The sequence below is a fragment of the Pan paniscus genome, chromosome 1 (genome assembly GCF_029289425.2).
Source record: "Pan paniscus chromosome 1, NHGRI_mPanPan1-v2.0_pri, whole genome shotgun sequence".
In the NCBI taxonomy this organism is placed as follows: domain Eukaryota; kingdom Metazoa; phylum Chordata; class Mammalia; order Primates; family Hominidae; genus Pan; species Pan paniscus.
Genome location: NC_073249.2, coordinates 13,791,487 through 13,805,740, shown reverse-complemented (window position 1 = coordinate 13,805,740; position 14,254 = coordinate 13,791,487). Strand labels below are relative to the sequence as shown.

Below are 14,254 nucleotides of genomic sequence, written 5' to 3'. Positions count from 1 at the left end.
GAAGGTGGGGGTTGCAGTGAGCCGAGATTGCGCCACTGGGCGACAGAGCAAGACTGTGCCTCAAAAAAAAAAAAAAATTCCTTTAAAGGAATTGTATTAAGTTCTTATCAGTGTTGTATTTTTCTTCCTAGATCTCATATTTTGGATTCTGGATATATTATAATGAGTGACACTTTGACAGCGGATGTCATTGGTCGAAGAGTTGAAGTTAACGGAGAACATGCAACAGTACGTTTTGCTGGTGTTGTCCCTCCCGTGGCAGGTAAGTAATTATTGTGTGTGTGTGTGTGTGTGTGTGTATTTTGCAGCTGTTTCTGTGTAAGCTTCTCAGTAGCACTTTATACCACAAATTTTGACGAAATTAACAACTAATTTATAGGTGCCTCCTGTATCCAGTTTTGAGTGACAATATCCTGTGGTATCTATGATTTTGTTTAATTATATGCCATTTAATTATTTAGTGTTGCTATCTTATATAAAATCAACCTTAAAATATCTTCTGAGGAAACTATAAACAGCTAAAAGTCTTGAAACCTCATAAACCTCAACTCAAGTAATTTTTTTGAAATTTCTTTTGTCATTAATCCACGTTTGTAGGTATCTAATATAGTTTAAACTGATACACATTACAATTTTTTGTTACCTTTTTTTTAAACTTATTTTTTGGTATAAATTTACCTATGTTTCTACAGCATTATTTTGCAATATTTCTTCTTTTTTTGATTTTGCGTATTTCTTAATTATTACATTTAGTATAATATATAGTTTGTTTAATTGTTCCCCATTTTTGGACGTTAATTTCTAGTTTTTAGAGTAAATAATAATGTAGTAGACTTACTCATAAGTCTTAGTCAACAAAAATTTGACTGTTTTCTGTGTATTTTGAGACGGAGTTTCGCTCTTGTTGTTCAGGCTGGAGTGTAGTGGTGCGATGTTGGCTCACCGCAACCTCTGCCTCCTGGGTTCAAGCGATTCTCCTGCCTCAGTCTCTCGAGTAGCTGGGATTTCTGGCATGTGCCACCACACCTGGCTAATTTTGAATTTTTAGTGGAGACAGGGTTTCTCCATGTTGGTCAGGCTGGTCTCGAACTCCTGAGGTGTTCCGACTGCCTTGGCCTCCCAAAGTGCTGGGATTACAGGTGTGAGCCACCGTGCCTGGCCAATAAGGAGGCTTTCTATGAACTGGGCAACTGCTGGAACCAAGCTGATATGGGTTTACTAGCTGATTGCAATGTGCCCAGAATTAGAATATTTATCCATATTTTTACATTACCCATCCCTCTTGTTTCTTCTGAGCTGCAGCCAGAGATCACCAGTTGGTTCACAGGAATAAGCAGGGTTAGCCTAAATTGAAGAAACAAACTTAAAAACAACTAATGAGGCTAGAATCTAATAACGAATGCTCCATAGTTCTTGAAACATAATTTTTCTCTCTAGTTTCCAAGTTTTACTAAAGACAAGTCATGGTAAGACTGATTTGCCTGGGCCAGGCACGGTGGCTCACACCTGTAACCCCAGCACTTTGAGAGGCCGAGGCGGGCGGATCACAAGGTCATGAGATTGAGACCATCCTGGCTAACACGGTGAAACCCCATCTCCAGTAAAAATACAAAAAATTAGCCGGATGTGGTGGCGGGCGCCTGTAGTTCCAGCTACTAAGGGAGGCTGAGGCAGGAGAATGGCATGAACCCGGGAGGTGGAGGTTGCAGTGAGCCGAGACCACGCCACTGCACTCCAACCTGGGGGACAGAGCGAGACTCCTTCTCCAAAAAAAAAAAAAAAAAAAAAAACTGATTTGCTTTATTATAGTTGGCTTGATTATTTGTATAAAGTGCAGCAAGAATAATTATTTTTCTTTTTTTTTAATTTTTTAATTTTTTTTATTTTTATTTTATTATTATTATACTTTAAGTTTTAGGGTACATGTGCACAATGTGCAGGTTAGTTACATATGTATACATGTGCCATGCTGGTGTGCTGCACCCATTAACTCGTCATTTAGCATTAGGTATATCTCCTAATGCTATCCCTCCCCCCTCCCCCCACCCCACAACAGTCCCCAGAGTGTGATGTTCCCCTTCCTGTGTCCATGTGTTCTCATTGTTCAGTTCCCACCTATGAGTGAGAACATGCAGTGTTTGGTTTTTTGTCCTTGTGATAGTTTACTGAGAATGATGATTTCCAATTTCATCCATGTCCCAGTAAAGGACATGAGCTCATCATTTTTTATGGCTGCATAGTATTCCATGGTGTATATGTGTCACATTTTCTTAATCCAGTCTATCATTGTTGGACATTTGGGTTGGTTCCAAGTCTTTGCTATTGTGAATAGTGTCGCAATAAACATACGTGTGCATGTGTCTTTATAGCAGCATGATTTGTAGTCCTTTGGGTATATACCCAGTAATGGGATGGCTGGGTCAAATGGTATTTCTAGTTCTAGATCCCTGAGGAATCGCCACACTGACTTCCACAATGGTTGAACTAGTTTACAGTCCCACCAACAGTGTAAAAGTGTTCCTATTTCTCCACATCCTCTCCAGCACCTGTTGTTTCCTGACTTTTTAATGATTGCCATTCTAACTGGTGTGAGATAGTATCTCATGTGGTTTTGATTTGCATTTCTCTGATGGCCAGTGATGGTGAGTGTTTTTTCATGTGTTTTCTGGCTGCATAAATGTCTTCTTTTGAGAAGTGTCTGTTCATGTCCTTCACCCATTTTTTGATGGGGCTGTTTGTTTTTTTCTTGTAAATTTATTTGAGTTCATTGTAGATTCTGGATATTAGCCCTTTGTCAGATGAGTAGGTTGTGAAAATTTTCTCCCATTTTGTAGGTTGCCTGTTCACTCTGATGGTAGTTTCTTTTGCTGTGCAGAAGCTCTTTAGTTTAATTAGATCCCATTTGTCAATTTTGGCTTTTGTTGCCATTGCTTTTGGTGTTTTAGACATGAAGTCCTTGCCCATGCCTATGTCCTGAATGGTAATGCCTAGGTTTTCTTCTAGGGTTTTTATGGTTTTAGGTCTAACGTTTAAGTCTTTAATCCATCTTTAATTAATTTTTGTATAAGGTGTAAGGAAGGGATCCAGTTTCAGCTTTCTACATATGGCTAGCCAGTTTTCCCAGCACCATTTATTAAATAGGGAATCCTTTCCCCATTGCTTGTTTTTCTCAGGTTTGTCAAAGATCAGATAGTTGTAGATATGCGGCGTTATTTCTGAGGGCTCTGTTCTGTTCCATTGATCTATATCTCTGTTTTGGTACCAGTACCATGCTGTTTTGGTTACTGTAGCCTTGTAGTATAGTTTGAAGTCAGGTAGTGTGATGCCTCCAGCTTTGTTCTTTTGGCTTAGGATTGACATGGCGATGCGGGCTCTTTTTTGGTTCCATATGAACTTTAAAGTAGTTTTTTCCAATTCTGTGAAGAAAGTCATTGGTAGCTTGATGGGGATGGCATTGAATCTGTAAATTACCTTAGGCAGTATGGCCATTTTCACGATATTAATTCTTCCTACCCATGAGCATGGAATGTTCTTCCATTTCTTTGTATCCTCTTTTATTTCCTTGAGCAGTGGTTTGTAGTTCTCCTTGAAGAGGTCTTTCATGTCCCTTGTAAGTTGGATTCCTAAGTATTTTATTCTCTTTGAAGCAATTGTGAATGGGATTTCACTCATGATTTGGCTCTCTGTTTGTCCGTTATTGGTGTATAAGAATGCTTGTGATTTTTGTACATTGATTTTGTAACCTGAGACTTTGCTGAAGTTGCTTATCAGCTTAAGGAGATTTTGGGCTGAGACAATGGGGTTTTCTAGATATACAATCATGTCATCTGCAAATAGGGACAATTTGACTTCCTCTTTTCCTAATTGAATACCCTTTGTTTCCTTCTCCTGCCTAATTGCCCTGGCCAGAACTCCCAACACTATGTTGAATAGGAGTGGTGAGAGAGGGCATCCCTGTCTTGTGCCAGTTTTCAAAGGGAATGCTTCCAGTTTTTGTCCATTCAGTATGATATTGGCTGTGGGTTTGTCATAGATAGCTCTTATTATTTTGAGATACGTCCCATCAATATCTAATTTATTGAGAGTTTTTAGCATGAAGGTTGTTGAATTTTGTCAAAGGCCTTTTCTGCATCTATTGAGATAATCATGTGGTTTTTGTCTTTGGTTCTGTTTATATGCTGGATTACATTTATTGATTTGCATATATTGAACCAGCCTTGCATCCCAGGGATGAAGCCCACTTGATCCTGGTGGATAAGCTTTTTGATGTGCTGCTGGATTTGGTTTGCCAGTATTTTATGGAGGATTTTTGCATCAATGTTCATCAAGGATATTGGTCTAAAATTCTCTTTTTTGGTTGTGTCTCTGCCAGGCTTTGGTATCAGGATGATGCTGGCCTCATAAAATGAGTTAGGGAGGATTCCCTCTTTTTCTATTGATTGGAATAGTTTCAGAAGGAATGGTACCAGTTCCTCCTTGTACCTCTGGTAGAATTCAGCTGTGAATCCATCTGGTCCTGGACTCTTTTTGGTTGGTAAGCTATTGATTATTGCCACAATTTCAGAGCCTGTTATTGGTCTATTCAGAGATTCAACTTCTTCCTGGTTTAATCTTGGGAGGGTGTATGTGTCGAGGAATTTATCCATTTCTTCTAGATTTTCTAGTTTATTTGTGTAGAGGTGTTTGTAGTATTCTCTGATGGTAGTTTGTATTTCTGTGGGATCGGTGGTGATATCCCCTTTATCATTTTTTATTGCGTCTATTTGATTCTTCTCTCTTTTCTTCTTTATTAGTCTTGCTAGAGGTCTATCAATTTTGTTGATCCTTTCAAAAAACCAGCTCCTGGATTCATTAGTTTTTTGAAGGGTTTTTTGTGTCTCTATTTCCTTCAGTTCTGCTCTGATTTTAGTTATTTCTTGCCTTCTGCTAGCTTTTGAATGTGTTTGCTCTTGCTTTTCTAGTTCTTTTAATTGTGATGTTAGGGTGTCAATTTTGGATCTTTCCTGCTTTCTCTTGTGGGCATTTAGTGCTATAAATTTCCCTCTACACACTGCTTTGAATGTTGTCCCAGAGATTGTGGTATGTTGTGTCTTTGTTCTCGTTGGTTTCAAAGAATATCTTTATTTCTGTCTTCATTTCGTTATGTACCCAGTAGTCATTCAGGAGCAGGTTGTTCAGTTTCCATGTAGTTGAGAGGTTTTGAGTGAGTTTCTTAATCCTGAATTCCAGTTTGATTGCACTGTGGTCTGAGAGACAGTTTGTTATAATTTCTGTTCTTTTACATTTGCTGAGGAGAGCTTTACTTCCAAGTATGTGGTCAATTTTGGAATAGGTGTGGTGTGGTGCTGAAAAGAATGTATATTCTGTTGATTTGGGGTGGAGAGTTCTGTAGATGTCCGTTAGGTCCGCTTGGTGCAGAGCTGAGTTCAATTCCTGGGTATCCTTGTTAACTTTCTGTCTCGTTGATCTGTCTAATGTTGACAGTGGGGTGTTGAAGTCTCCCATTATCATTGTGTGGGAGTCTAAGTCTCTTTGTAGGTCACTCAGGACTTGCTTTATGAATCTTGGTGCTCCTGTATTGGGTGCATATATATTTAGGATAGTTAGCTCTTCTTGTTGAATTGATCCCTTTACCATTATGTAATGGCTTTCTTTGTCTCTTTTGATCTTTGTTGGTTTAAAGTCTGTTTTATCAGAGACTAGGATTGCAACCCCTGCCTTTTTTTGTTTCCCATTTGCTTAGTAGATCTTCCTCCATCCTTTTATTTTGAGCCTATGTGTGTCTCTGCACATGAGATGGGTTTCCTGAATACAGCACACTGATGGGTCTTGACTCTTTATCCAATTTGCCAGTCTGTGTCTTTTAATTGGAGCATTTAGTCCATTTACATTTAAAGTTAATATTGTTATGTGTTAATTTGATCCTGTCATTATGATGTTAGCTGGTTATTTTGCTCGTTAGTTGATGCAGTTTCTTCCAGCCTCGATGGTCTTTACAATTTGGCCTGATTTTGCAGTGGCTGGTACTGGTTGTTCCTTTCCATGTTTAGTGCTTCCTTCAGGAGCTCTTGTAAGGCAGGCCTGGTGGGGACAAAATCTCTCAGCATTTGCTTGTCTGTAAAGTATTTTATTTCTCCTTCACTTATGAAGCTTAGTTTGGCTGGATATGAAATTCTGGGTTGAAAATTCTTTTCTTTTAAAATGTTGAATATTGGCCCCCACTCTCTTCTGGCTTGTAGAGTTTCTGCCAAGAGATCCGCTGTTAGTCTGATGGGCTTCCCTTTGTGGGTAACCCGACCTTTCTCTCTGGCTGCCCTTAACATTTTTTCCTTCATTTCAACTTTGGTGAATCTGACAATTATGTGTCTTGGAGTTGCTCTTCTCGAGGAGTATCTTTGTGGCATTCTCTGTATTTCCTGAATCTGAATGTTGGCTTGCCTTGCTAGATTGGGGAAGTTCTCCTGGATAATATCCTGCAGAGTGTTTTCCAACTTGGTTCCATTCTCCCTGTGACTTTCAGGTACACCAGTCAGACGTAGATTTGGTTTTTTCACATAGTCCCATATTTCTTGGAGGCTTTGTTCGTTTCTTTTTATTCTTTTTTTCTCTAAACTTCCCTTCGCGCTTCATTTCATTCATTTCATTTTCCATCACTGATACCCTTTCTTCCAGTTGATTGCATCGGCTCCTGAGGCTTCTGCATTCTTCACGTAGTTCTTGAGCCTTGGCTTTCAGCTCCATCAGCTCCTTTAAGCACTTCTCTATATTGCTTATTCTAGTTATACATTCGTCTAAATTTTTTTCAAAGTTTTTAACTTCTTTGCCTTTGGTTTGAATTTCCTCCTGTAGCTCGGAGTAGTTTGATCGTCTGAAGCCTTCTTCTCTCAACTCGTCAAAGTCATTCTCCGTCCAGCTTTGTTCCGTTGCTGGTGAGGAACTGTGTTCCTTTGGAGGAGGAGAGGCGCTCTGCTTTTTAGAGTTTCCAGTTTTTCTGCTCTGTTTTTTCCCCATCTTTGTGGTATCTACTTTTGGTCTTTGATGATGGTGATGTACAGATGGGTTTTTGGTGTGGATGTCCTTCCTGTTTGTTAGTTTTCCTTCTAACAGACAGGACCCTCAGCTGCAGGTCTGTTGGAGTTTGCTAGAGGTCCACTCCAGACCGTTTGCCTGGGTATCAGCAGCGGTGGCTGCAGAACAGTGGATTTTTGTGAACTGCGAATGCTGCTGTCTGATCGTTCCTCTGGAAGTTTTGTCTCAGAGGAATACCAGGCCGTGTGAGGTGTCAGTCTGCCCCTGCTGGGGGGTGCCTCCCAGTTAGGCTGCTCGGGAGTCAGGGGTCAGGGACCCACTTGAGGAGGCAGTCTGCCCGTTCTCAGATCTCCAGCTGCATGCTGGGAGAACCACTGCTCTCTTCAAAGCTGTCAGACAGGGACATTTAAGTCTGCAGAGGTTACTGCTGTCTTTTTGTTTGTCTGTGCCCTGCCCCCAGAGGTGGAGCCTACAGAGGCAGGCAGGCCTCCTTGAGATGTGGTGGGCTCCACCCAGTTCGAGCTTCCCGGCTGCTTTGTTTACCTAAGCAAGCCTGGGCAATGGTGGGCACCCCTCCCCCAGCCTCGCTGCTGCCTTGCAGTTTGATCTCAGACTGCTGTGCTAGCAATCAGTGAGACTCCGTAGGTTTAGGACCCTCCGAGCCATGTGCGGGATATAATCTCCTGGTGTGCCGTTTTTTAAGCCTGTCGGAAAAGTGCAGTATTAGGGTGGGAGTGACCCGATTTTCCAGGTGCCATCTGTCACCCCTTTCTTTGACTAGGAAAGGGAACTCCCTGACCCCTTGCGCTTCCCGAGTGAGGCAATGCCTCACCCTGCTTCGGCTTGCGCACGGTGCGCTGCACCCACTGTCCTGTGCCCACTGTCTGGCACTCCCTAGTGAGATGAACCCGGTACCTCAGATGGAAATGCAGAAATCACCCATCTTCTGCATCGCTCATGCTGGGAGCTGTAGACCGGAGCTGTTCCTATTCGGCCATCTTGGCTGCCACCAAGAATAATTATTTTTCACTTAAGCTGTTTTTAAATTGGCTTTGATGGAACTCTGTCCCATAGAAAGAACCTCAGATAAGACTTTTTAAAAGCCGAACCCAGCCATGGGCTTGTACCATCAAATATCTATGAGTTGAGTAAATTCCTCTCCTCTTGGCTCCCAAGATAAATTTGGGCTCCTGGGCCTGTGAGAAAATGACATTTTTTACTTACCACAGGTCAGGAACCCTGTGTAGAGACTGTGGAGGCAAGGTTTGAGATATTTTCCCAAGTGGCTTTTATTGGCTTTACAAGTCAAGTTTGTTTCCTTAAAGGGAAGCATGCCATTCCAGTTAAAGCCTTGGTAAAATAACCAGTTTTTCCAATTGTATCCTGTTACAAAAGAAAACAGATTCTTGGCCAGGTGCAGTGGCTCATGCCTATAATCCTAGCACTTTGGGAGGCCGAGGTAGGTGGATCACCCAAGGTCAGAAGTTTGCAGCCAGCCTGCCAACATGGTGAAACCACGTCTCTACTAAAAATACAAACAGTTAGCCGGGTGTGGTGGTGCACGCCTGTAGTCCCAGCTACTCTGGAGGCTGAGATAGGTGAATCGCTTGAACCTGGGAGGCGGAGGCTGCAGTGAGCCAAGATCATGCCACTGCACTCTAACCTGGAGCAAGACTCCATCTAAAAAAAAAAGGGGGGGAAACAGATTCTTACTGCACTTATGCAAATAACTATATTGTCATAAATTAAGAATACTTAAAAATAGTTTGCAAATTCTGGAGGAATCAGGTAGAGGAAACAAATATGCTCCAAATTTAGTTTACAGGGATATACTTCACTCAATTTTTTTGTTTGTTTGTTTTTGAGAAGGAGTTTTGCTCTTGTCACCCAGGCTGGAGTGCAGTGGCGTGATCTTGACTCACGGCAACCTTCGCCTCCTGAGTTCAAGCAATTCTCCAGCCTCAGCCTCTGGAATAGTTGGGCGCCTGTCACCATGCCTGGCTAATTTTTGTATTTTTCATAGAGACTGGGTTTCACCATGTTGGCCAGGTTGGTCTCAAACTCCTGACCTCAGGTGCTACCAGCCTTGGCCTCCCAAAGTGCTGGGATTACAGGCATGAGCCACCGTGCCCGGCCTACTCAATTGTTGAAAGCTGGAAATAGCTCAAAAGAAGAGTTTCCTTGACTCTCAGGTCGGCCAATCAGTGCTGCAGTCTATTTCCTTTGGGTCAGGGGGTTTCTTCAGTATTGTCTCTTCTGCGGTTCACTAGAAAGATGTTACTGGACCCACCATTTACCCAAAGTTAGCCTTTGGGTCAGGGGTTTCCACACTATTGTCCCTTCAGTGGTTACCAGAAAGATGTTACAGGAAATGGTCTCAATCCAGACCCCAAAAGAGGGTTCTTGGATCTCGTGCAAGAAATAATTCAGGGCCAGTCTGTAAAGTGAAAACAAGTTTATTAGGAAAGTAAAGGAATAAAAGAATGGCTACTCCATAGACAGAGCAGCCCCTCCAGGGGATTCTGATGCACAATAAGGTTTGGTGAAAGCCATTGAACAAGATACATGTGGACTCTGCCTTCATGGAGGCTGTGGAAGTCTTTAACATATACTTAATCTGGCAAGGGTTTTTACTTTCCTGGTATTATTTGTAAATGGGAAGAGAAAGTAATGTTTAATGAATAATTACTGTGTACCAGACACTTGAAAGCATGCTCTCAACTTTGAATATTCCAATAACAACCTTAAAATATAGATGTTACTATTCCTATGTTTATAGACAAGAAGACCAAGTCTCAGGTCTCAAAACTTTTATATAGCAGAGCTGGGATTTGAATCTATCCTTCATTGCCCATGCCCTTTCTACTCTGTTACTTCTTTTTTTTTTTTTTTTTTTTGAGATGGAGTCTCACTTTTGTTGCCCAGGCTGGAGTGCAATGGCATGATCTTGGCTCACTGCAACCTCCGCCTCCCAGGTTCAAGTGATTCTCCTGCCTCAGCCTCCCGAGTAGCTGGGATTACAGGGACCCGCCACCACACCCAGCTAATTTTTGTATTTTTAGTATAGGCAGGGTTTCACCATGTTGGCCAGGCTGGTCTCGAACTCCTGACCTTAGGTGATCTGCCTGCCCAAGCCTCCCAAAGTGCTGGGATTACGGGCATGAGCCACTGCACCTGGCCCTACTCTGTTACTTCTAAAGAATGTGAATATTCTCAGGTTCTTGACATATGTTGCCAAATTGTTGTCTGCAAGTCAATCAATGTCCGGTACTTGGAAATTTCCAATATTCACATTCTCTGGGAAGCAGACTTAGCTAGAGATGTACACTTAGAAAGTTTAGTGTTCAGAAAGTTTTTTAGGGAGTACTTTGGGACCAGTACTCATGGAAGAGGAAAGAGAGTAAGCAAGGTTGGGCAGAGGGCTAAGTTGGGCTATGGTACAGCCTCAACAAATATTTCAGCTGTCTCCTTTGGGTGCTCTGAAGATAGAGTGGCCTTTCAGAGTCTTTCCTAGTTGAGATGAGGGGCTGGGTCATTATACATTAGTGATGATCTGTCACTGGGTTCTGTTGACCCTAGGAATGGGGTGTGCCCTTGGGCAAGATGCTTTCTACAGTAGACAGTTCCATAAGAGGGCAGACAGTTGAGGGCTATTTACCAAAAGCCAGTCCTCCCAGCTCTTGGGAGAGAAGTCCCAATTCTTGAAGACAGGGTGGCATATCACTAGTACAGTAATATAGATAAAAGTTTTTTAATGATAGTTTAGCAAACATGAAGTTTTTAATTTATTTAAATTTTATTTATTAAATTGCCTGTGAATGTGACACTTTCTTCATGCATGTTTTATCAGGTAAGTGCTTTTTTCTCCCTTGAAAATTGTAATTCTGCAGAGAGGGAGCTACTGTAAATTTAAGCTTTTTTGTTTGTTTGTTTGAGGTTGAGTTTCGTTCTTGTTGCCTAGGCTGGAGTGCAATGGCACAATCTCGGCTCATTGTAACCTCTGCCTCCTGGGTTCAAGTGATTCTCCTGCCTCAGCCTCCCGAGTAGCTGGGACTACAGGCACCTGCCACCACACACAGCTAATTTTTGCATGGTTTTTTTGGTAGAAACGGGGTTTCACCATGTTGGCCAGGCTGGTCTCAAACACCTGACCTCATAATCCACCCATCTCTACCTCCCAAAGTGCTGGGATTACAGGTGTGAGCCACTACGCCTGGCCTGCATTTCGTTTAGAGGTCATCTTTTGGAATTGGTACTGAGATGCAGAGAAATTGAACACAGATTTAGTAATAATTTCTGCGGTTACTTCACTGGATGTTGTAGGGCTGTTATGACAACTAAATCAGTTAGATGTTTAAAGCACTTAGACCAGTTAATCGTGCATATTGTTGTAAATAAACATTTTAAAACTTACTTTAAAAAGAAATGCGGACTGGGCGTGGTGGCTCATGCCTGTAATCCCAGCACTTCAGGAAGCCAAGGCTGTAGATCACTTGAAGTCAGGAGTTCGAGACCAGCCTGACCAACATGTTGAAACCCTATCTCTACTAAAAATACAAAAAAAAATTAGCTGGGTTTTGTGGTGCGCTCCTGTAGCCCCAACTACTTGGGAGGCTGAGATGGCAGAATCGCTTGAACATGGGAGGAGGAGGTTGCAGTGAGACGAAATGGCATCACTCCATTCCAGCCTGGGTGACAGAGTAAGACTGTCTCAAAAAAAAAAAAAAAAGAAAAGAAAAGAAATGCAATTGTACTAATGTTCTGCAAATGGCTTCTTGTATTTGGAGATATTATTTCCTGTGATAGCATCATACAAAGATTTAAAAAGTATTACATCTTAAACTGTTTAGATGGAATAAAGATGATATACTGTGGTGGGCAGGATAATAGCCTCCCAAAGATGTCCCCAGAACCTCTGATTTTGCTAGGTTACATGGCAAAGGGGAATTAGAATTATAGATGGAATTAAGGTTGCTAATCAGCTGATTTTAAGATTGGGAGAGTATCCGGTTGATCCAGTTGGGCTCAGTGTAATCACAAGAATCATTAGAAGTAGAAGCTAGGCCAGACGCAGTGGCTCACACCTGTAGTCCCAGCACTTTGGGAGGCCAAGTCGGATGGATCACCTGAGGTCAGGAGTTCAAGACCAGCCTGACCAACATGGTGAAACCCTGTCTCTATTAAAAATACAAAAAAATACAAAAATTAGTCAGATGTGGTGGTGCATGCCAGTAATCCGAGCTACTTGGGAGGCTGAGGCAGGATAATCGCTTGAACCTGGGAGACGGAGGTTGCAGTGAGCTGAGATCGTGCCATTGCACTCCAGCCTGGGTTACAAGAGTGAAACGTCTCAAAAAAAAAAAAAAAAAAAAAAAAGTAGAAGCTGGAGGCAGAAGAGGCAGTGTCAGTGTGACGTGAGAATGTTTCAGCTGGCCATTGTTGATTCTGAAGATGGAAGAGGGTCATGAGCTAAGGAGTGTGCAGCCTCTAAGCCTCTAGAAGCTGGAAAAACTTTCCTCATATGATAAGGAAGCTATCATGTAAAGGTTCATCTTACATTTCTTGCTGTTTTCTTTCTTTCTTTTGCTGGCAAATATCATTCAGGGGCCACAGTATGGGCTGCAGCGGTGTTCATTGCTACTGGGTTGGTCTTCGTTTCTGGGCCTTTTTAAAGGACAGAGCTGCATCTGTTGGATTAATTCCTACAAGTAGAATAGATTTAAGGAAGATATGAGTTGTTTTTATATTATTATTAGAAAATACAAAAAAGAAAAGGTTTCAAAAATATAGAAAGTAGAGAGAATAAGCCAGGCGTGGTGGCTTACGCCTGTAATCCCAACACTTTGGGAGGCAGGTGGATCACTTGGTCAAGAGTTCGAGACCAGCCTGGGCAACATGGCGAAACCCTGTCTCTACTAACAGTACAAAAAAAATTAAATGGGTGTGGTGGTGGGTGCCTGTAATCCCAGCTACTTGGGAGGCTGAGGCAAGATAATTGCTTAAACCTGGGACGTGGAGGTTGCAGTGAGCCAAGATTGCACCACTGCACCCCAGCCTGGGCCACAAAGACTCCATCTCAAAAAAAAAAAAAAAGCGTAGACAAAGAAAGTAGAGAGAATAGTATAATGGACACCTGTATATGCTTGCCATGTCAGTTTAACAATTGTTAACATGTTACCATATTTGCTTCATTTCCTTTTTTTTTTTTTTTTTTTTTTTGAGATGGAGTCTTACTCTGTCACCCAGGCTGGAGTGCAGTGGTACGATCTCTGCTCACTGCAACCACTGCTTCCCAGGTTCAAGCGGTTCTCCTGCCTCAGCCTCCCAAGAAGCTGGGATTACAGACTTGCACCACTATGCCCAGCTAATTTTTATATTTTTAGTAGAGATGGGGTTTCCCCGTGTTGGCCAGGCTGGTCTTGAACACCTGACCTGAGGTGATCGACCCACCTCACCCTCTCAAAGCGCTGGGATTACAGATGTGAGCCACTGCACTCGGCCCATCTCTTATTTTTTGCTTAAGCATTTTAAATTATATACGGAGTAGCATTTCATTCCTAAATACTTTACATTGTAATTCTAAAAAAAAAAAAACGTTTTCTTACAAAACTGTACAGTTTAAATTGTGATTCATAGGTTGGGTATGGTGGCTCATGCCTGTAATTGCAGCACTTTGGGAGGCTGAAGAGGGAGGATTGCCTGAGCTCAGGAGTTTGAGACCAGCCTAGGTAACGTAACAAGATCCCTGTCTCTAGCAAAAATAAATAAATAAATAAATAAATAAGTACATAAATAAAAAATAAAAAAATCAGCCAGGCATGGTGACATGTGCCTGTAGCCCCAGCTACTTGGGAAGCTGAAATGGGAGGATTGCTTGAGCCCAGGAAGTTGAGCCTGCAGTGAACCGTGATTGTGCCACTGCACTCCAGGCTGGGTGACAGAGCAAGTCTCTGTTTCAGAAAAAAGAAAGTTGTGATTCATATTGTCAAATTGCTGAACAGAATTTTTTTTTTTTTTTTTTTTTTAGACGGAGTCTCGCTCTTGTTGCCCAGGCTGGAGTGCAGTGGTGGGATCTTGGCTCACTGCAACCTCCGCCTCCCGGATTCAAGCAATTCTCCTGCCTTAGCCTGCCAAGTAGCTAGGATTACAGGCACCCCCCTCCATGCCCAGCTAATTTTTGTATTATTAGTAGAGATGGGATTTCACTGTGTTGGCCAGGCTGATC

At 42.1% G+C, this 14,254-nt stretch overlaps 1 protein-coding gene across 5 annotated transcripts in view; it reads left to right on the top strand.

Moving 5' to 3' along the window:
- Positions 1–14,254, top strand: part of TBCE (tubulin folding cofactor E) — a 127,598-nt gene that overhangs the window by 51,035 nt on the left and 62,309 nt on the right. For all 5 annotated transcript variants that reach the window (XM_063595552.1, XM_055099979.2, XM_063595534.1 and 2 more), the window contains one exon: positions 132–262. In XM_063595552.1, the coding sequence (XP_063451622.1) occupies positions 163–262 (100 nt within the window). In that variant the 5' untranslated portion in view covers positions 132–162. The remainder of the gene's footprint in view (positions 1–131; positions 263–14,254) is intronic.